Raw genomic sequence first — 23,206 nt, 5'->3', positions numbered from 1 at the left:
ACAACTCCAGGGGCCATTCCCTTTGATATTATAAAGTACCACTGACAGAAAAAGTTAACTTATTCAAACTAACGTCAATAGAAATGAGAACTCAAAGAAAACATCTAAAAATTTGTTTTAAATGTAAAAGTACCTTATAAAACTTGTGATGTACACGTGTACAAAAGTTGCCATCAAATACTGACAATCGAATCTGTCCATTATCCCACCATGGCCAGGAATGGTGTTTGCAAAATCCTTTAGAAACAAACAAATATATTAGCAAATTTTCAAAAAACCACCTGCTACGAAATTCCTATCTGTGTCTCCTTGGCATCATAGACTCTGTAAGGAAAATACTTTACTACTGGGTTCTTTTCAGTAACTATAAACTTACCAGAACACATCTGACAGATTCAAACCGTATTTTCTAAATATGTGCCCACTGTAAAATGATTTCCGGATTGCCCTACACCATTCAAACATTAATTAAATCTAGCACTGTTTTTAGTTAATAAAATTTTTCCTAAATAAAAATTCTATCAGCTATTACTAATCTAGATTTGTTACAGCCTACCCTTCTGTTCAACCAGAAGCTACTTGGGTAGCTACTTTAGTGTGGCAGACAGATGTACAACTGGTTCTAACTCATGTTGATCCTAATAGTTCTTACCTTGAAATAAACATTTTACTAATATGATGAATATTTTTTTTAAGTGTTGGAGTAAAAAGAAAATCAACACAGCCAGCTCACTTGGGACCTGTCTGTTCATTAAGGGGCCAAATTGAGGGACTGTGTCGTGAGCCTCTGCAAACCGACTCTGCGCGGACAGATTCACACGTCGGAGTGCCCAGGGAATGGACGGGACTAACTGCTCTTCTAGTTCACTCTGGCAACCTAGAAACATCTAACACGCAACAGCAATCGCTTCTGCGTTCCAGACATGCAAAGAATCCCACCATTCAACAAGAAACCTTGGACTGGAGACCATTAAAAAAAAATACCATTGTAAATGTAACGTTTCTCTGTTTGAAATTATTGAAAGATTCTTTGGTTGTTTTTTGCCTACCCACTTCCTCCCTTCTCTTCTCTACTAACTGAAGCCTTAAGAAAGCCGCGGCAACTCAACGCCACTCAGCTGTCAGCAACCTTCACAAGATGCTCGTCCCGCACAGCAGCCGCTGTAGCTCTCTGTGGATGTGTCTCCTCTCCCCGAGTAGGTGGCGAGAGAACAGGGACAGCGCCTTGTAAGCTTTTGTGCAGTGCGCCCACCTGACGCAGTGCCTGCCCCGGGCGGGAGCTCCCCGAGCTCACCTATTTCCCTGGCCTCCCCCAAACCCGGCCGCCCCGGGCCAACACGCCGAGCCCCTCCCTCCTCTGCACTCTCTGGAATTCTCTCCCTTACATTTCTCTGCAGCACTTACTTCCCTTCTTTTCTCAGAACGCTGCTCAAATGCCACCTCCTCAGAGAGGCCTTCCTCGACCTCCCCACTTTCAACAGCCTCTCTGATGGCCAACATTCCACCTTAATTCAGCAAAGCCACGTGAGGGAGGCTGAGAGAAAACTGCTGAGATAACGCGTCGCTTTGTGATGATCTGACTTAAAACACAGAGATGATTTCACATCTCTGGAACAAGGATCAGCAAACTCCGTTCTGCAGACCAACTCCCGCCCACAGCTTGTTCTTGTAAATTAAGTTTTCTGTAAACCCAGCCGGGCCCATGCACTGACACTGCCTGTGGGTGGGGCCTTCACACCACAACGGCACGGTCTAGAGCCAAGAGGCCGTGACAGACCCTGTGGTCCGCAGAGCCTGATGAGCTTATTACTCGCCCTGTGCAGAAAGCGTCTGACGACTCCTGACCTAACAGAATGAACAGTCACAAACCCGAAGGCTCTGCCCCATTCCCCCTTCACGTGAGGCTGTGGCCAAACCATAAACACCAGACAATTAATTCGTGGCTGGATTCTTGGAATGAGCACTTGAAAAGGCAGAGATTCTGCGTCTGTCCCAACACTGAGGTACATATCCCATTTCTATAAAAGAGACGACACAACACTTTAAAACTGTATTAACACGGCCCGACCAAAACCTAACAAGAAAGAATACGCTCGGATCAGCCAGGCAGCCCTTCTGAAAGGCTGAAAAAAGTTTTGCTTAAGGGTTTAATGTAGACCAAGAGTGAACCAAATTCCAAATAGGCTACATTCTCTAATTACGTTCTCTACTAACGTAACAAAGAATCGAAACACGCACCTTGATTTTGAAAGCCCTTTTGAATCCACTGGCAAAGAAGCCTCCAAATGGGCCAATTAAAGATGCGAACGTTGAAAGGGCAATGCTGTGTATCTGGAAAGGGTACAAGCTCACCGTTTCCTGAGGAGGAAAGAGAAGGGGAGAGGTGGGGCCAACGTCATCACAATTGCATTTGAGCATGCCCGCTGATCTAAGAACCACGACACGAACAGCAAGCCAAAGTAGACACCGCATTGTTGTTTATTTCACAAACTTGAAGAGCCGTGGGAGAAGAATACGTGGGGAGCCGTCTGAATCGCCCTCTACCGGCCAGCGCTCTCCATTCCCTAAGTGTACTCGAGGCGCCCGGCACCCCGAAATCTTGCAGCTGGGGGCTACCTTCTGGTTTGTCTGGGAACTTCTACAACTCAGTTGTAGGTTTACTAAGACTCAGTTAATTTCTAAATGTGATTGTGTTTTTCTTTTTACCAGTAGTAATACTTTTATTTGTAATTATATAATTTATTTTAATACTGTACTATATTTCACTTTCATTTTATATGATCAAATAAGGGAAAACTGGCCTTTTCTCTTAAAAGTAAGCTGAATGCTGTGGGAGACACACAGAGGTAAGCTGCATAAAGACAACGACCAAGATGGGAATCGGCGAGACAATTACGAAAGGTTTGGGGAGAAGAACATAAAAATTGAGAGGCATTCTGTAGTCAAATTATTTTGTAAATTCTTAGTTCTTGCTCCTTTTAAAATAACCTGAAACTGCAAATTATAGGCAGTGCATAATAGGTGTGGTTCAAAAAAGATGTCCAAGAACACCAATATATGGACCTGTTCTCAAAGCAACAGACTTGCTCCTAATCAAAGATTGGCAGCATCAAAAGTTTTATAGCAGGTAACAGACGGCTTAGACCTTGAAAAATTCTTGGAGTCCATTTATTGAGCACTCAAGGACAAAGATTGTTTGTTGATTTATCTGCTTAACAAAAATTATGTATTTTAGTTAAAAATAAGATGTTTCAGACACAAACACGTGCATGTGTGTGCGTGCAAAGACACACACACATTATTATTTCATTCCCCACTTTAACCAACACCCACCAGTCCTGATGACATGGATCAAGAGGGTTCCAGAGGGTTCTACTGGGAAGCATGTCAACACTCCTCAGTGAGAGACCTCAAAGATACCTTTAAATGGCAGCAATGTCCTTTTGGAAGGAAACTAATTTTTAGAAGCAGCAGCTTTCTGTACTAATAAATGTCCTCTAAAAATCAAGGGCTCTTCGAACTGGTGCATTTTAATTAAGTTTTAAACCAAGTTAACTCATACCATTAACATGCAAAACTCATTCTAATCCATTTGATTTGTAAAAACCTATGAAATAATTGAAAAAAAGTCTTCAAAACAAATACAAAATAAGTTACCATCAGCATTTAAACCATTAGGCAAGTAAATTCCTAGTACACAACTGATTCGCAATAGTAACACTCATTTTATGTTCAAGAGAGAGAAATCACAAGGAGATAGAATATAATATTGACAATAAACTCAAACTACTGCTACATTAAAGAGTGAAAGATTTTATACAAATCAGTTAAACATGAATCCCACTTTTACAGAAGGCTTAATGGTCGGAGCGGAAGATCCCTAACCATGTTTACTCTTACCCATCTCAACACTGCCTTTAGAAAGGGTGGAAGTGAATAACTCTGAAGCCGGAAAAGTTCTGAGGGCTCACATTCCGTGACGAAGGAGTTGACATCACTTCGGTATTCCACGGGGCAGACGAAGTACTGGTATTTGGATAACACGTAGGCAGCCTGAATAACAAAGCAAATATACATGTTCTAAGTTATGTATCAGAGAGGCCAGAGACAGAATACCAGAACTTCTTTGTATTAACATTCTGCTATGTATTTTCAAAGTTAGATGGTCATAACTGTCCCGGCAAAAGACTTCAAAGACCTTTAGAAAATGAAAGAGTTTTTGAAATCAATGAGATTTCAACCTCTGTATGACCACAATTACACAGGAGAGTCAAAGATGTAAGTTTATTGCAAACAAGTTTATATTAATTTCATCAGTTAATTAACCAGTGATTCAAAATTACTGAAAAAATAGTATTAACACAAAATAGTACAGGTGAAAAACACCATTGCTCTTAGCCAATCCACAAAACTTTGACCACATTACTTTCCTTGGCCACATTACTAGTTTTTAAAACTAGCTGTTCTCGGCCAGGCGCGGTGGCTCACGCCTGTAATCCTAGCTCTCTGGGAGGCCGAGGCAGGCGGATTGTTTGAGCTCAGGAGTTCGAAATCAGCCTGAGCAAGAGCGAGACCCTGTCTCTACTAAAATTAGAAAGAAATTAATTGGACAACTAAAAATATATAGAAAAAATTAGCCGGGCATGGTGGCACATGCCTGTAGTCCCAGCTACTCGGGAGGCTGAGGCAGGAGGATCGCTTGAGCCCAGGAGTTTGAGGTTGCTGTGAGCTAGGCTGACGCCACGGCACTCTAGCCTGGGCAACACAGTGAGACTCTGTCTCAAAAAAAAAAAAAAGAATGGCTAAAATCCAAATATAATTCTAGGAATGGATATAAACTTATTTTGCTTTCAAACAGTTTCTTCATAACCATTTATTTGAAAATATGTATCATTTCCCTCATTATTTTGTCATGCATTACATTCTTATGGGGTAGCTATTTTCTTCCAATAACATGGTTATTCCTGTACTATTTCCAAATTAATCTTTAATAATACCAAAATCTTAAAGTATGACTTAATTTAATAATGTTTTAATCATTCTTATTTTGTAATGTAAAAACACTAGATGTGGTTGGATCCTTTTTCATTCCATTCATCACTTGTTATGTCATCAATAGTCTACCACAAAAACTTTGGAGTAACTTTATCAAATTTTATTGGAATTTTCACTGAGAATGAACTAAACTTGTAAGTTAAATGGAGGAATTATGGTGGTTTTCCCACTTAGGATCATGGCACTGTTCCATTTATTTGTATGTTTGCTCTCTCTCAAAGCTTCACATTGTTACCAGTTACTCTAGATTTGGTTACAGAATGTAACTACAACTGTCAGAAACTAGACTGTTAAAAAATTAAACCTTCTAACAGTAATTTCTTTTGTATATTTATCTTACATTCAGCCATTTTACTGCACCCTTACTAATTCTAACTAGGCAACTTTTAACAAAAAACTAAATTCCATAACTGTAAACTAATTTTTAAAACTTGAATATCCATTATTCACAGCTAAAAGTGAACATTAATTATTTACAATTAATAGAATCTTCCTGCAAGTTGTGATCATGGCAGTAACCACTCACTGAGCCAAGTGGCCACCACGTGTCAAGAAGGTAGAACCCGTCAGCATCGTTTGCATTCTCTGCCATTACTCAAAGCCACCACCTGCCCCAGTGCTTGTGTCCTCCCCGCAGAGGCAGAACAGCTGTGAGAAATGACTAAAACACAACAGCACAACAGTGGGCCTCAAGCCCGGCTGTACATTAGAATTACCTGGGGAGTTACCTGGCCTGGGATAAGGCTGAGACACAGATTTTGTTTACGCTCCCAGGTGATTCGAGACACAGCCGGGCTAAGAGTGACGGAGATACAGAATAGGTTCTGTTTAGTAGGTCTCAATAAATATAACACATTATTCGCATGTTGTGGTCTAATATTTAGGTTTATAATAGACTAATAAACTTGGCGTTGTTTTCCAAAATATACATAAAATAAAAATCCTAGTAAAACTCACAGTGAATCCAAACACGACTGTGGAAAAGAAACCGCCAATGAATCCTTCCCAAGTCTTTTTAGGAGACAACTAAAAAAAGGCCAAATAAAATTGAAAAGCATTACTGCACTCACAAAGCATACAATACACATGCAAACTGTGTTTAAGGAGTTCCCGCAATACCTCGTCCGTCATTCTGCTTTTTCCCTATTGCAATAGCTTAAAACCCTTTCCCTTCATTCTATGATCCTGATTTACTGGTAAATCTCTCCGGTAGCATTTAAACACACAGCAGGCACTCAAACATTTGACATGCTGTCAATATGTGTTTGTTCCTCTTAAATAGCCACGATTTGTTTTTTTCTTTCAAAGAACTATAAACTCTATACTCAAATAATCGACCGCCCATGACTTTTATGCTTATATAACGTCCCATAATAGATAGTGTAAGTTCTTGGAATAAGGATGAGATATATACATTCCAAGTACACATGGCCAGTAATGACCTGCTATTGACCCAAAACAGAATGAATACAACAAAACACGGACACCGCAGCACACCAGGTCTTCACATATTCCTAACATGCTGTACACGGACTTCTTTCTGAAACGGTGAAATACCCCACAGCCCCCAAATACTGTATTTGCTCCTTAAGTAGCCACATATCCTTCTCTCTTTTGCATAATCCATGTCTGTCTCCAGGAAGAAAGGAACATGTTGTGCTGCTAAGAATAGACACTATTTGTTTCAGAGTCGGGCTATTTTTTCTCAGTCAATGGGGCATTCAGAGAGAAATCTGGAAGGAAATCTGGAACCTAGTGGTGCTGGGGGCAGGAGGGAAAGACTCAGGAGTGGAAGGTGCTAACTGCCCGCAGGTGCACACAGGATAAGGATGACCATGTACATGGGGCTTTGGTCATCAGACCAGTGACTGTGGACAGAAGCCAAAATGGGCCACACACTAAGCCACAACAGCTCTTTACGGACCTCTTGTCCTGATGTTCATAAAGCCCAAAACCAAATGGTTGGCAGAAATGGTTTCTTGAGAAATCTGATAACAACTCTGCCACAGAAAAGGGACAGATATACCTTCTCCTCAGATAATCTGGTATTATCGCCATGAAGAAAGAGCAGACTCAAATTCAAAAGTGTCTGTTGATTATTTTAAAGATAGCTTATCAAATGAAATTGATTCATATCATACTGAGTTAGAGCTTAATTGTTCAATTATCTTAAGGTACATTATGCAACTAATCCAGCCTGGTAAATTCGCTGGAAAGCTTTCTTCAGAAGCAGTCACTGAGATTCTCCTACAGCTACAACAGCCCTTCGGAAGGCTTCCTAAGCCAAAAACGTCTCAGCCTGAGTAGAACTCCTGAATACTTAATCGCTTGCTCTGGAGCAGCTTTAGAAATGTTTTAAAAAATACACAGCTTGCTTGCAACTATCCCTGCAGCTCAGCCAGGGCTCTCTGCGGCTCCTCCCCAAGGGGGGGAAGTTTAAGGAAGATTTTTTGAAGGAAAGGCAGTCTATGGATTCTTCTGGGAACGCACGGCTTCTCTCTCACCACTCCGAACAGGCAGAAGGTTTTACACCTGAACGGCTATCTCAGTCCCTCTAAAACTGCCTTCAAATACTAACATCAAAGCAGCCAAGTAATGTATTCGTGAGAATGTTATAAAAGACTTTGCCCGGTGTGTGAACTGAGTGAATCCTATCTGAAGACCCAGCATGAAAAGCTTTTCTAAGAAATCAGCTCTAGAAAATGGTTTGATTTTCACGAAGAATTGGTTTCTTTTTCCCCAAAACGAGAACTGCGTAATTTAGTTCGTTTCCGTCTCTGCCTCCGCTGCCCATAAACAGAACCAACTTTAAGGCAAAACAACATGATCTGCACCTGCGTGTTTCCCTTTCCCTTGTCTTAACCTTTCCTTATTACCTGCGTTTCATCAGCATGTACTGGAGGGCCCCCGAATCTTTTATTGAAATGAATTTGGATACAAAAGTCTTGCAAATAGACATGAATATGTGAAGATGGAATAATTTACTCTCTCAGCAAGTCTGGTACGGGCGGGGCAGAAGGGGACAGCCTGGCGGTGGAGCAGAGTCAAGGGAAGGCTTGTCTGCATGGCTGCGGGGAGGAGAATGAAGAACTGCACCAATGGCGGACACCAGGAACCAGCAGGAAGATGCGCTAACACTTCACAAGCCGATGGAGTCAGGCCCTTATGGAGGAGCCACAAACCGTCTGATCAAGAACCAGATGGAATTCTTGGGAGCGGCTCACTGTCCCCCACACTGCATCGTGAAGCGCAGCTAAGGAAAATCAAAGGACCTCAGGAATCAAAAATGTGCAATAGCACCAAGATGTTGGAAATGTTCTCTAGTGGCTGATCTTTAAGATTACGGTAACCTTCGGATGTATGGAGTTACCGGCTTGATAGCAGTGGCTTGCATATTCAGAAAGCGTTTTTATTAAAAATTATAAAACTTAAAAACTAGTTGGAATGGAGAAAAAGCTTAAGATTAAAAAAAAATCTGACCATATTTTTCCCATGTTAATTTTAAACTGATTAATTAATGTCTTTTATAGTTGATGGATTTTACCAAGATAAATTTTATTCCCGACAGGTTTACTAAAGGGGGTGTGTGTGCACGTGCGTAAATAATTGGAAATCACTTTAATATCGTCTCCATTCCACCATATTTTTCTATTACCTTAATTAGTGGAGTTCTCCCAAAAAAAAATCCAAAAAGGTAAGCAGTTATGTCATTGCAGATAACACTTGATATTGGAACAAGGAACCTGTTAAAAAAAAAAAAAGAAGTTCATATGATTAAGTTGCAAATGTTCATATAGGTTATAACTCATAATAAACCAGTAGAATATAGAAAGAATAAACGCCAACCAAGTTTGCCCATTTAGCAATTGAAGCAGAGCAAAATCTATAAATAAACAAATATACTAGGAGAATATTGATAAGGAAAATATTCAACTATCAATTTCTATAATTGACAACTATCTCAATATCTTTCTATAATTGATGTCTATTTCCTAATTTAAATTTTAAGTTTTTTTTGTTTTTTTTTTTAAACTTCTTTTAGAGGCAGAGTCTTGCTCTAGCTGCCCAGGCTTGAGTGCAGTGGTGCTACCATAGCTCACTGCAGCCTTGAAATCCTGGCCACAGTGATCCTCCCACCTCAGCCTCTTGAGTAGCTCGGACATTACAAGCTTGCGCCACTGTGCCTGGCTAATTTTTAAAAATTTTTTTAGAGACAGGGTCTCACTATGCTACCCAGGTCAGTCTTGAACAATCCTCCAGCCTCAACCTTTCAAGCAGCTGCTATTACAGGTACAAGCTACTCATGTCCAGCTGAAATTTTAGTTTTATGAGGAGCAAGTTATAACAATAATTTTAAAAACACAGACTAAAAGATTATCTTAAGAAAAGCAGCCTTTTATTAATTTTAATTCTATCTTAGCTATGACTGCATTAAACTCTACTAATACAGAACCTACTTACTTCAGTAACTGTTCCCATTAATTAAAAGTTTGTGGCCAGGCGTGGTGGCTCACGCCTGTAATCCTAGCTCTCTGGGAGGCCGAGGCGGGCGGATTGTTTGAGTTCAGGAGTTCGAAACCAGCCTGAGCAAGAGCGAGACCCCGTCTCTACTAAAATAAGAAAGAAATTAGAAGGACAACTAAAAATATATAGAAAAAATTAGCCGGGCATGGTGGCGCATGCCTGTAGTCCCAGCTACTTGGGAGGCTGAGGCAGGAGGATCGCTTGAGCCCAGGGGTTTGAGTTTGCTGTGAGCTAGGCTGATGCCACGGCACTCTAGCCTGGGCAACACAGTGAGACTCTGTCTCAAAAAAAAAAAAAAAAAAAAAAAAAAAAGTTCGTGCAATATATGGAAGATAGTATTAAAGTGATTGCAATTGTTTGCACAAACACACATATCCCTTGGTAAAAAGCATAAGCCTGTCAAGGGAATAAAATTTATCTTGATAAAACCCATCAACTGTAAGACTTTAATTAATCAGTTTAAAATCAATGTGGGAAAAATATGGTCAGATTCTTTTTAATCTTAAGCTTTTTCTCCATTCCATCTAATTTTTAAGTTTTATAATTTTTAACCAATAAAAATGCTTTCTGAATATGCAAGCTACTGCTACAGAGCAGGTAACTCCGTACATCTGAAATCTGGAAACCTACTCCTGCATGAAAGAGAAGCAGAACCTACCCAACTTTCACCTAGAGAAAAATGTATTTCCAGGTCACTGTTCACTGGCCAGCAAACTTCCATATTCCTTTGTATTCCATGTATATAGTATCTTAATATCTTTAAAGTCTATCCTTTGTAAAAAGTCACATTGAAGTTTATTAACACCCGAAAATGTAATTAATTATTTGAGGATCATATGGGGAATTTTATGCGCTTTATTTGGAACTCAAATAAAAAGTTTCTACTTGTTAATGAAGCATTTCTGTCTTTAGTTGTCAAACAGTAAGCAGAACTCAGTAAGACGTTTTAATGGAATACAGGAACAACAAACAGCACGTTTTAGTAGAAATTTGTTAAGACACTGTCCAACGTTAAAGAGCTTTAAAAGTGCTACGACATAAGTATAAAGCAGCATAATACTGCTCCCTTACCATATCATGCCTTCAAACAGATTTTGGATGACAAGGTGTGACTGAGTAACGGTTATCAGTAAAGTGACATGAGTCCATGCGAACTGTTAACAGCCCAACAACACAAAAATTAGTAAACACAACTCATTCGTGTAGCCGAAAAAGCAATAGTGACTTTGGAACACAAATTTCTACCCTGACTTTTGGTCAAAATTTGTAAGGCAAGGTCATATGAAATAAATGCTGTTAGTAAATTATATTCATTTTTTTACCTATTGGAACCTTAAAATAATGAAAACATTTAACGAAGTAATCTTAACTTATATACAAGCAGAATGCTAATAATAGATATACTACTAAATTAAAAAACACACACATAGACCATAATCTTGATTCATTAGATTTAAATGATAATGAGAAATATATGGTGTTGTTACAGCATTTAGAGAATACTTTACTCTGGCTGCATTCTGCAGTTATGAAAAATGCTAAAAATTATTTTTCTTTCAGAGTTTATTATGGTAACTTTTTCTCGTAAAGATTAATATTTCTAACTTCAAATGATTCAAACCAACAGGGTTCAACTGCCTGTGACAGGTCCGTTCAACAACAGTATTCAATTTCAAATTTTCAAAGATCTTTGTGTGTCATCAACGCCATATAGCCTGAGATGGCCACTTTAGTGACTTTTAACATAACCAGTCTCAGTGGAATGTAAACAAAAAGAAGCTAAAGTTTCCATATACTAGGCTTATAATTTTTATTGAACTTTATAAAATGCCTTTTTATAATTGGGATTTTGATTTATTCTTAATAAATCTGCTTCCCATGGCAGCAAACCATGTATTATATTGGTTGTTTTGTTTCATTTTATTTTTATCTGCTGAAAAGATCCAATTCTCTTTTACCTGGTTGCTTCGAAATGCATACATAATTTTTTTCCACTAGGCACAATTTATATTCTCATAGGAGATTCTATTTCTAGTTTGTCTTGATTATTTCTAGATTTTCACTAAAAATTTTACTCTTCATTTTCAGACCCTCTGAAATTAGAAATGTAAGAAACAGCTACAATTTCCCAGCACTAATGCTCAGCAGAACGTCCTGATGGAGGAAAGAAAAGCATGAAGAATATACACTGCACTTCCAAAACGAGCCTTACTAAATCCTACATTACAGTGTCCATTCTTCTAACTAACTACAGCTTAAGAAAATAAGAAAAGTTCATTATGTACAGTGATAAAGTTCATAAAACATAGACTTTGGTATGCTGAACAAAATACCTTGTGCCAAGAAGAATTACACGATTCTATGATTAACCATAACTACCAAAAAATACATGCCCTGCTCCCTTTACGCTCGTGCTAAGAGCAAGTAAACGCAGTTACTTTCCACAGAACGTAGTAGATGTTTCCCATATTTAGGAACTGCCCAGGAGACTATGAAACTCTTCAAATTTCTATAAATTTAAGGAATCCAAATATTTTAACTTTACAGCATTTAAAAGTATTCAAACAAAAAGGTTTCAGGAAGCTTTGAAAATAGTTAAAATTTAAAAATCCCCACAAACTTTTCAACTTCAATGTTTTATATTTAATGGTCATCTGAAATTGAAATACCCCTCATATTTAGGCAAGACATGAACTAGCATATTAGGTTTTTATTACATATAATGACCACAGAATAATGGTTAATACACACCATATAAAACTGCAGACGATAATGTTTCTTCACCAAGCTCAGCACAAACATGCAGAAACCTGTCCAAGAACAAAAAACGTGCTTGTAGTGCGATTTGGCACAAAGTGTGAGATTCCCTGAGCCCAAGAAAGCCGATTTCCTGTAGCATATCTAGGCCTCTGTTAGTTACTTAGTCGGATGCCATCTCTCTATCATCTTAAATTAAGCATTTTAAGTTTCTTGAGAGAAACAATCTTGGACTCTCCAAAGTGCCTGATTCCATGGCACGCAGCCAATGAGCATCCCTTGTACTAATCCAACGAATGAGTCTCTGGCTAATACACGGACATGGAAAACAGATACTGAATTTCAATTAAATAAAATTTAGTTGTTGCACCAATGCATCAAGTGTATCTACAGAATGTTTTCAATCCTTACATAATACAAAAATTAATAACAACTATTATGCAGGTAATGTCTATTGAATCTGAGTATGGAGAAGTGAGAGGTTATAAGAAGCTGTCAATAGATAATGCCTAAAATGAGTTAAAAGATAGCTATATTAGAAAAGCAGAAAAAATCTGAAAGTGGTGGAATAAAGGGTTGCTCTTTGTAATTCTTTTGAAAATGATTTTTAAAACTAATGTACCATATATATTAATGATACAAATGACTTACATTTTAATTAATCACAATTGTTTCTACATAATTACGAAAATAAGCACATGAAATAAAGTAAAATTGTTGGGTTCAATAACAGAAGACACCACAGACCCCCTTTCTTGTCAGTATTATTATTAAAACTCAAAATGCCAGAAAAGAAATCTTGCCCATCTAAACATAAACTGAGAAGCTACTATAGTCTTCTCTCCCATAACAGGAAAGAATTCATCCAGAATCCACCTTACAATTATCAAAATAAATCAAGCTTACTGGTTTGGGTGAGAGAAAATATTCAAAATTCCTACCATGAAAAAAATGCCACAAAGGTGTTTTGATAAACGCAGAACCAGAGTCAAGTGTTTTACTCTTCAAAAACAACTGATAACGAATGTTGAAATAGTTCCAGGTATTGCTCTAAGTGCTTTACAAAGAAACTGAGGCACAGATAATTTAATTAAATATGCCAACATTAACTCAAATAATAAGCGGCAATCTCGTTTTTTTTTGGGGGGGGGGGGGAAGGGTACAGAGTCTCACTCTGTCGCCCTGGGTAGAGTGCAGTGGTGTCATCATAGCTTGCTACAACCTCCAACTCCTGGGCTCAAGCGATCCTCCTGCCTCAGCCTCCCACAGCCACCACGCCCGGCCAGCAATCTGGCTTTTATTAATAAAAAGTACATTTCAAAATCAATTTCTTAGAGATTTTTTTTTTTATGATTGGTAAAATTTTATGGAAAAGAAATCACTTTATTCTAACATTACTCTAAAAATATAATTTTTAATCTCAAATCATAAAAGCATGTGGCACAACATACTATAAACAAAGTTGTATATAATAAATCATGGCAAGAAAACTAATTACTCTGATTAATTCTACATGAAAAAGCTCTATTTTCCAGGGACAAATAAAGCAACATACATGTGAAAGTTTCTTTGTAAATTACATCTGGTGAATAATCACTATGTGTTTAAGTTTCTTTATTACAACTTACAAAGAAAATTTTCAAATATATGGAGGGACTATTATTAAGTACTATTTTTAACCACCATTAGGAAATAATTGCTATTAATATCTAAGACCGTGATGAAAGAAACAGCTTTATACGTGAAAAAAAAAGAGGGGCCGGAATAAAATGTAACAAATAAAGGATGTTATGAATTTAAATAAAAATAAACATGGAAAATAAGTTAGCTACATATCAATAGAAAATATTTTCTTTAACTTACCTGCCAGATAGAGGGCAAATGATATAAATCTATGATAGCGAATGAGGAACTGAAGTTGTTCTTCTCTTTGAACAAATGTAGCAAAATAATCAGCTACAGTCTCTCCATAGAAAAAGTAGTTCACACACAATAGAAAGTACCTATAATTTAAAAACAATTAGCTTTATATTTGAAGCTTTCCTTCCCCTCAAACTCAACAGAATTATTCCCTACATTTTAATGACACAAAGATCAAAACCAAGTTCAGAAGACCAACTCAAGATATATTCCACCAAAATATTATTTTTCTGTTTTAAACTTAATTTTAAACTTGCTGATTAACAAGAATTTACTGAATATAGTTCATGCCTTTATTTAGCTCAAAACCTAATGCCAGAGATAATTAAGAAACAACGTTGAAAATACTCCACACACACACAATCCTCACCTTTGGTGTGTACATGTGTATATACACACACACATACACACACACGCTATTACAATGGAAAATAACTCCCAACTACTCATGACTCTAACGCTTTTTAATAGTATAGGTCCTGAGACCAATCCCCACCTGCCCTAAAGATGATGAAGAGGGAAAGAAGGAAGAGGTAATTCCAACTATCTCCCCACTGCCCTGCACATAGTAGCATGTTTCTCCCGTCTTCTAATGCTCCAGATGTGCTCCAGTTGAGCAGTGACTCTGCAGGGGGAGCAGGGAGCTTGCAACAGGTAAAAATCTCACCTGTCCCTCCACCAAGACATCCCTCACCCTCAAGGAAGAGGTGAACCCACCAAAATTTTGCTGATGACAGCTTGTACGAGCCAGGAAAAAGGCTGAGAAACACTGCCTTACAGCTCCTCAGTGCCTCATCCTCGAGTCCTAGCTAGCTGGGGGAGCCATAAAAGAGGAAGAGGGTGGGTTTCCCTCTGGTTCTCACTGATGCAATTATACCCAATGTTCCAAAGTACAGGGCAAGTGTTCTCATTTCCATCAACTGCCTTACCATTTTTCTGTTTTCTTACAGTGGAGACTGTCTTTGACTCCTCTAATGCAGTCAAGGCCTAACCTAGCTCACCAATCTAACTTTCTGCCCACTACTCTCTAATAAATGCCTTCTGCTCTAGAGGGTCAGGAACGTCTCACCATCTGTAGTACATGGTACACCTGTCCCACATCCAGAAACTGACGGGTGCTGCTTCTCTAGCTAGAATCCACTTCTCTACCCAAAGTCTGCCTATTTAAATAATCAGCTTTTCTCTCACCTCTTCTATGAAGGCTTGTGCAATCACTGGTGCCCAGCCTGATTTATCTTTCCTTTTCTACACTCAGAATCAATCCTGCATGGTTTGGCACTTAATTATTCTCCAATTATTTATCTACCTAACATTTCTTGTATACTTTACCACTCATAAAGAAACCTGCTCGAAGAAAAATCAGCTCTCCCCCAAATCAAGAAACTTCTTTTTGACTATTCTGAACTCTACCTGTTAATAAGACACTGTCTCCTTGCTGATACTAATTAAAGCAACTATATTAAAAGGCTGGCCACTTAGGTTAAATATAAACTATAATATTATCATGTTTCCGGGACAAGGCCTTGATAGCTATAAATTATACCTGAAACGTTTTGAAAAGATGTAAAACTTTAAATGTTAAAATCATTTGGTGATTTTCTTCTTACTAACTACAAGCACGTGTATATATACAATATTTTGTGTGTTCTCATGTCAACTGAGGGGAAATAAAGCAAAAGATTATACAGGCAGGAGGACCTCTGGAGGCCAGGAGTTGGAGGTTGCTGTGAACTAGGATGACGCCACGGCACTCTAGCCCGGGCAACACAGTGAGACTCTCAAAAAAAAAAAAAAAAAAAAAGAAAAGAAAAAAAAGCAAAAGATCGTTAGTAAATGTTTGCTAAAATCATAATTATAAAGGATATAAAAATTGTCCAATACAATGTTTAGTTTTCTTTAAAAGGACAAGAATGGTATAACATTCAACATAAATTAGATATCTCTACAAGACTGAAATATGAGATGTGAAAAGAGTGCTGGAGTGGGAAAGATAAAGGTGATATTCAACTACATTTTTTAAATTTATCTTTCTCCAAAATCAATCTATCTGATAAACTGGGTGGATACTGACTGAGCAGGATGTTTCCTTTATAAGCTTTAGAAATAAACCAGATTTTCGTATCCAAAACAGCTTCAAGCTTACTTACCAGCTTAGTGTTCTAAACCATGGTAGATCATAGGAACGATAGACTCTGTAACCTATAGTGATAATTTCATGGAAGCATTTCACTTGGATGCTCAGAACCTGAAACCAAGAGAAAACATTAACATATTAATACATTTCTCAATGTTTACATTTGTACCTAATCATTTAATAAAGCAGCTGCTTGTTATATGTATTTTAAAAACCTTAATCTACCAATTTTTAATGATTCTAAAGGCCAGGAGCAAAAATGAAATACTCAATATCTTTAAGATCAAATACTATGCCCCAAAGGGGCAAGCAAACGCTGTCTTTTTCAGAAAGGTTGGAAAGATCCTTCCCAAAGAGGTGGCACTGGAGTTCAATGTGTGAGGGGTGGAGTCTGGCTGGTCACAGCCGACCAAACTTTACCCCCATCACTGCTGCATGTCTTGAGATCGTCCTTCTCAAGACAGAATCTCTCTCCAAATTTGTCCATTATGTCTCTGGAGAAATCCTAGGAAAACGATCACGTGTGAAATTTTGCTCGTAGTGTATGTATTTATTTGCAACCAAATAGTTAAAGCATCTTCTACCCAGTCACCCAGGGCTTGGGCATGGCCTTTTCATCCCACCGGCTCTGCCCACTCTCCCAGAGCCAGGTGCTCTCTGGTGGATCTAAGCTGTGCTGATTCGGCAAATTACCAGCAGCTTCCACACCTGCAGCCACTTTGGCCGGTCCACGGCGTTTATGCAGTTCTCTTTACACAGGGTCCCAAACACATGCCTATTAAACGGGCTTATATTTATGAATCCCTTCTTGATGTTCTATTTAGCAGTCCTTCACGCTGCTGTACCCACCGACCTGGGTGAAGGCAATTTCTCAGGATGTAGCATCATATCCAGTGTTTGGCTTAAGTTAATTCGAAGACCCAAAGAGTAAATGAGACAAGTTGAACACTTACCATCATGAACTAAGAGGTCAAAATCTTTATAAATATGGCAGACTGACTTTTTCCACCTCTAGAGAGCATCCCCAAAGGTTTGGTTTTTAGAGCACTCAAGCTAAGAATGGATTTTTATATTTTTAAAGAGTTAGAAAAAAATCTAAGATTATGTGACAGGAACATATGCAGATCCTTAACACCTAAAATATTACTATCTGATCCTTTACAGAAAAAGCTTACCAGACTCTGTCTGAAAATACTTTCATTTAAAGTAGGATTTCTTTTTAAGATTTTCACAAATTAGCTTTCCCAAGCCTACCATTCAGGATATTCTTAAGCTATTTTTTCCATTATATCTATTATTAATATATGTCCAATCACATACCTAAAAAAGTAAATGTGTCCCCTTAGCCACATGATAAAAAATTACACCAAACTACCATAAACAGTACGTATAGGAAAAAGTCACAAATGCACTGTCATATAAAGACAAGAGGAAACTTAAATGCTGTTGTTTAAATGATCTTTGTAGACAATCACAGAATGGGGACAGTGCTCAATGTTAAGTGGCAAAGCCATGCTATTTATAGAACCAAAGGGCTTTTAAAACACCCAATGACTAATGCAATGTCTGTGAACACAATTGCTAGAGAGCACCCATTAGCACAACATGGTATTTTACTGACTGGAGAGAAAAAAAGAATTTTTAATAGCACATATGTATATTTATATGCTCACTGATGAAAGCTTGCGAAGAGAATAAATATGGAACTCCTGGGAAAATAGAAAACAGGAAATTCAAAACACTAGAGTCAAAATCCTTAAACTATTATGTGTATCTTCCAGGACTGGGTGATTCCACAGAACTCGATACTCCATGCTGTCAATATTGGTAGCAATGTACACTGGCACAGTTAAGGTTTCAAGAGCCTTAAAAACAACCACCAATCCCTAAGTAGCTACTCTTCGCTAGTTACTGAGGACTTAGAGAGACAACACAAGGCATCTGTCCTCAGAGAGGCACGGTCTACTGGAGAGGAAACACACAACTGCAACGCCAGGCGGAGGCAGCAGCCAAATGGGCGGATGCAGAAGCAGACAGAGGCCGCAGGGGTGGGAAGGCCTGCAGCGGATAGAGGCGCTCTGCGGAGGGGAGGCGGCATGTTAAGGGAGCCGCAGCAGTTCAGAGTCACTGGAGCACACAGGTTGGGGTGAGAAGAGGAGACACACACGCCTGGTCCTGGAATCCTAGCAAACAGCAGGACGGACCACACAGAGGACTTGGAAGGACAGGATTGGACGTGAGTGTTGGAGAGCGCAGAGGTGGAAAGATGGGCTGGGGAGGTGGCAGGAGTAGACACAGTGGGGCAGGCAAGACGACAGCTGAGGACGAGTGCCTGGCGGGGCAGAGGGTGGAAGACAAGGTATGAGAGATACTGAGGAGGCAGAATCGACCGGATTTGGGGTTAAGGAAAGTGGGGGGCTCAGGCAGAGAAAGGGAACGTGGCATAACTCCAAGGAAGCCTTGGTGAAACAGACTGTGTGACAGGGATGACACGCATTGGGTCATTCTTGTCGCACCCAACTAAGCCACAGTCGAAGGTCCAGGAGGAAAAGCACTCGGGGCACAAAGCACCTGCTGCCAGGATGACCCGCAAGCCCAGCAGCGGACACACCTGCCACGACCCTCAGACCAGTTCCACCCAGTAGCCGCTGAAACACCGAGCCGTGACTGTCACCAGTCAGAGCTGGCCAGCTCCCGAAAACTTGGCTAGTGCCAACGGTCCTTCATTCAAAATAATAAGCAGCATTTCTCTTTCTGATAAAACTCCTGCCCTTCTCTTTGTTCTTTAGACATACCCAAGACCACCCTGTCTGTGTGTATGCCTCGAATTGCAATTGTTTCTTTAAAACATATATTCCCAAATAAAATGTTCTGCATGGAGAATGATCTCTATATTTTTATGTGACTTTAACAAACAATTTATGCAGGATGGCTGGGGAATGGAATCAAAGTTCAGATTTGGACATGATGAGTATGAACTATGGTACCTATGAGTTATCCAGATAAGTGTCTATTTTCACTTTGGATATCTAAGAAAATAATCCTGCATACAAAATTAGAGCATATTTATGCTTTAATATGTTCAGGATAGTGTTATTCACAATAAAGAAAAATCAGAACATAACCTGAATGTCTAAAAAATAACACAATGATTTAAATAACCTTTGATGCACTACATTCCATCAAGGAGATCACTCTGTTAAAGCTGATGGTCATAAAGACCACAGAACATCACAAAACTTACTTTAGTTTTTTTTGTTTTTTAAAGAGATGGGGTCTATGTTGTCTAGGCTGTAGTTGAACTCCTGGGCTCGAGTGATTCTCCCGTCTCTGTTCCTAGAGTAGGTGGGACTACAGGCTCATACCATCACGCATACAAATTTCTGATGTGATATTACCTTAAAAAGCAGTCCACAAAATTTTAGTCACATTATTATTATGACTATGATTTTAAAAATATAAATTGAAACAAAAAAAGGATGAAAGGAAATATATCAAATAGCAGTATTAACTGGGGTTTGGTAGTTAATAATAGGGTTGGGGTGATTTTTAAAAATTATCTTCCAAATTTTAATACACTTATACAATTCTCACAATAGGAAAAAATTAAACACTATTTAAAAATGAATTATATAAGATGACTTAAAACTTGATTATTATAGCAGTTTCCAAGAAGGCAGGGGAAAAAAACTTTCAATATCTTCTGTATGTTCATATCTACCTTTAAATCAAAATACACTTTAGTAACCCCATCACTTAGAAAGTGTCATTTCAAGCTGTGAATACAATTAAAGAACTATAAATAGAAGGTTAAAGGAAAAGGGTTCCTTTTAGGGAACATGAGTATGGCATTCCATCTTAAAACAGTAGCTATCATTTCCTAGAAGTTTTTAATAAAGCTATCTTGAATTAGTCATTTTTGAGTGCTAACATTATACGGCAAATGCAAACTAGGCATAATGTGTACTTCTCAAAATATAAATGATCTAGTTAGGAATATGAACACAGTAAGACTTTAAAATACATAAAAGTAATACCAGTTGAGTACCGACTATGTGTATCATACATATTCCCTTAAGATAAATATCATGTAAATATAACATATGTATGCACATGTACATACAATAAACTTGAGCAATAACAATTCAAATCTACTTTAGATCTTTAATATTCTTATTTTCTTCTCTGATTAAACTCACCAATCAAAGCAAACAACTGGTAATAAAATCTTATTTCCTTTCATAGTAGAAAAAAATTTTAAAAGCCCAAGTACTTTAAGCATGCTTAAGATTCTCTTTAAAAAAATCAGAATCCAAATGTATGCATGCATACCTTTAAAAGCATTTTGAATTTTGTCATAACAGAGTGGTTAAAAAATAGTCTTTATCCACAAATTCCTGCCCTAGTTATCATACTCAACAGTTTAGTTTGGAGAAAAATGTAACTTATTCACAGGGGAGCCCACAAAACCAGCCTAAGCCAGTATACCTAGGATACTGGTGGTTTGCTGTATCTTACGTCAGAACTTTCTTCTAAAGGGGAATAATAACTCAAACGATCCCCGACAGTTTCAATGGCTCCTCACTGCTTTCCAAACAAAACCCAAACTTCTCATAGCACTGCAAGGCCCTCCAGAATCTGATCCCTAATTATTTTTCCAGGTTCAAGTCCCTGTGCTCAAGGAAGAACACCTTTTCCTGACACACCTAGCCGCTGGGACCTTTGGTCACTGTGCTCCCTCCACCCGACGGATTGCTCAAGGTCCCACCCAAAGGTCCCTCCATCCACAAGGCCGCCCTGAGCTTCCTGCTGGCTCGCACACAGCACTGCAAAGTGCTCTGCACAAAACTGCTTCTGAAACGCTGGCGCCCGGGGCCCATGGTGGTCGCTTTGGCTCTCAGCAGGTTCAGAGACAGACGGCTGGGAGCTGGGGGCCCTTCTCTGGAACCACACCTGGAACTGTCACCTGGCTTCCAGAACCTGCATCCTCTGTCCTCACGTTACGTCTGTCCTGTCCGTTTTCCAAGTAAGAAAAAGCACTTTAAGATGTTGGCAAATTAACAGAACAAAGAAAGTAATTCCTTACTCATTTTCATTGTCTTGATATCCCCAAGGAAGTACAAAATGAATGACAGGACAAAAAGAAAATGACAGAGGCTCTGCGGTGCTTATAAGAGCCACTTTAAGGTGGTTTCAGGAGTTGATGGAATTTTATTTAATCGTGTCTAATTTCACTTCAAAACTTACTCTTTCATGAAACAAGAGGAAAATCATATCATATTGCTCGCAAGTTCATGAGCTGTGAACAGAATTGAGCGTGGGAGAGGGAGACCAGTGAGATGGGCAAACACATCTCTAGCGGGCGAGAGCAGTCAGAGGTCAAGGAGGTGAGCACATAAGCGGAGGCTGAATTAACTGAGAAGGGATGAAGAAAAACAATGGTAACAATGACAATGAAACGCGAGACACGCCGCACACCTCTCAGAGCAGGCCAAACCACGCTCGCACTCTGTTAAGTGCTTGATAAATTTGTTGAGCAAAGGCATTTCTACTTCTCACTCCCAACACTCTGGGCTTCGAATGTGTCACACTTCCTCACATATCAAAGCTTCTGTACACAGAAATCCTCTGCCTGTGATGACCCTTCCCCCAAGCTGCTCCCTGCACCTCAGAGTCGCCTACTTAACCTTCAGACCACAGCTCACATGCTTGGCACGAGGCCCTGGAAAGCCCCTGGCTCCCTCTTGGCTCCCGTTACCCTTTCTTACAAACGCTCACCAGTTTGTAATTATGTATGTGGTCGTGTGTTGCTTAACCACGGGGAGAATTTCTGAAATAGGTATCGTTAGGCAATGTCATCGTTGTGTGATCACAGGGCGCACTTACACAAACCCAGATGCACAGCCTGCTACACACCCAGTCTGTGTGGCGTATGCACAGACTATTGCTTCCAGGCTACAAACTCGCGCGGCACGTGACTGCCCTGAATACGGCCCACAAATGGAACGCAAATCACTAGGTGGTAGGAATTCTTCAGCTCCATTATAATCGTATGGGACCACCGTCATATGTGGTCCAATACTGACCAAAATGTCATTAGGTGGCAATGACTGTATATATGTGATAAATTCTTTAAGGTGTAAACACTAAGCTCCATGAAGGCAGAGACGGGGACGTTTTTCTCAGCACCACCATCTCATACCGCAGGACCAATGTAATGCCTCGCATATACCTGGCACCCTGGAAGCACTTGTTAGATGAGTTAAGACCTTAAAATACTTGTTTAGCTTCATGACTTGTTGGGCTTCCCACAAACAAAACCCAAAACTCCCAGAATGGCTTCTACTCGCCTCCCCAGCGTCATCCCTCGACCCCTCCGCATGTACCACCTGCAGATCCTCCACTGAACACGTTCTCTCACTACTCCGTGCCTGGCCCATGACATGTCCCTCTCCCGTCTTCAGGACTCAGCTTTGGCCCATCTCTTCGGGAAGCCCCTCACCTCTCCCACAGACTGGACTCGGTGCTTCTCCACCGTGCTCTCTAACGTGTTCCATCGCAGGATGCCTCCCACTCATTGACCGCACGAGTTATTCTTATGGCTACTTGCATGTTTCTGCCATTTCACTGAGCTCCTCGAAATCAGGGATCTAGCCAGTGGCCATACATGTTGCAGCTGTGTGTATCTGTCACATCTAACGCTTGGCACAAAGTCGGACACATAGACACGTATGTATCTTGCAAACCTGGCCTCTGCTGAACCAACACGTTGAACAGTCATTTTGCAAACAGAAAAGATTCGTTCAGATCATTCCA

General features: G+C 39.4%; 1 protein-coding gene across 1 annotated transcript in view; it reads right to left on the bottom strand.

The window, feature by feature from the left end:
• Positions 1–23,206, bottom strand: part of CDS1 (CDP-diacylglycerol synthase (phosphatidate cytidylyltransferase) 1) — a 40,892-nt gene that overhangs the window by 4,056 nt on the left and 13,630 nt on the right. Inside the window, exons 4-12 of the mRNA XM_012647172.1 lie at positions 16,404–16,501; positions 14,200–14,339; positions 12,331–12,389; positions 10,651–10,733; positions 8,711–8,798; positions 6,013–6,081; positions 3,901–4,053; positions 2,239–2,358; positions 134–237 (exon numbers count right to left, since the gene is read on the bottom strand). Coding sequence (XP_012502626.1) covers positions 134–237; positions 2,239–2,358; positions 3,901–4,053; positions 6,013–6,081; positions 8,711–8,798; positions 10,651–10,733; positions 12,331–12,389; positions 14,200–14,339; positions 16,404–16,501 — 914 coding nt within the window. The remainder of the gene's footprint in view (positions 1–133; positions 238–2,238; positions 2,359–3,900; positions 4,054–6,012; positions 6,082–8,710; positions 8,799–10,650; positions 10,734–12,330; positions 12,390–14,199; positions 14,340–16,403; positions 16,502–23,206) is intronic.

This window comes from Propithecus coquereli, unplaced genomic scaffold (genome assembly GCF_000956105.1).
Source record: "Propithecus coquereli isolate 6110/MARCELLA unplaced genomic scaffold, Pcoq_1.0 Scaffold26, whole genome shotgun sequence".
Taxonomy (NCBI): Eukaryota; Metazoa; Chordata; class Mammalia; order Primates; family Indriidae; genus Propithecus; species Propithecus coquereli.
Note: the sequence above shows the minus strand (reverse complement) of the source record. Positions and strands in the feature narration are given on the sequence as shown.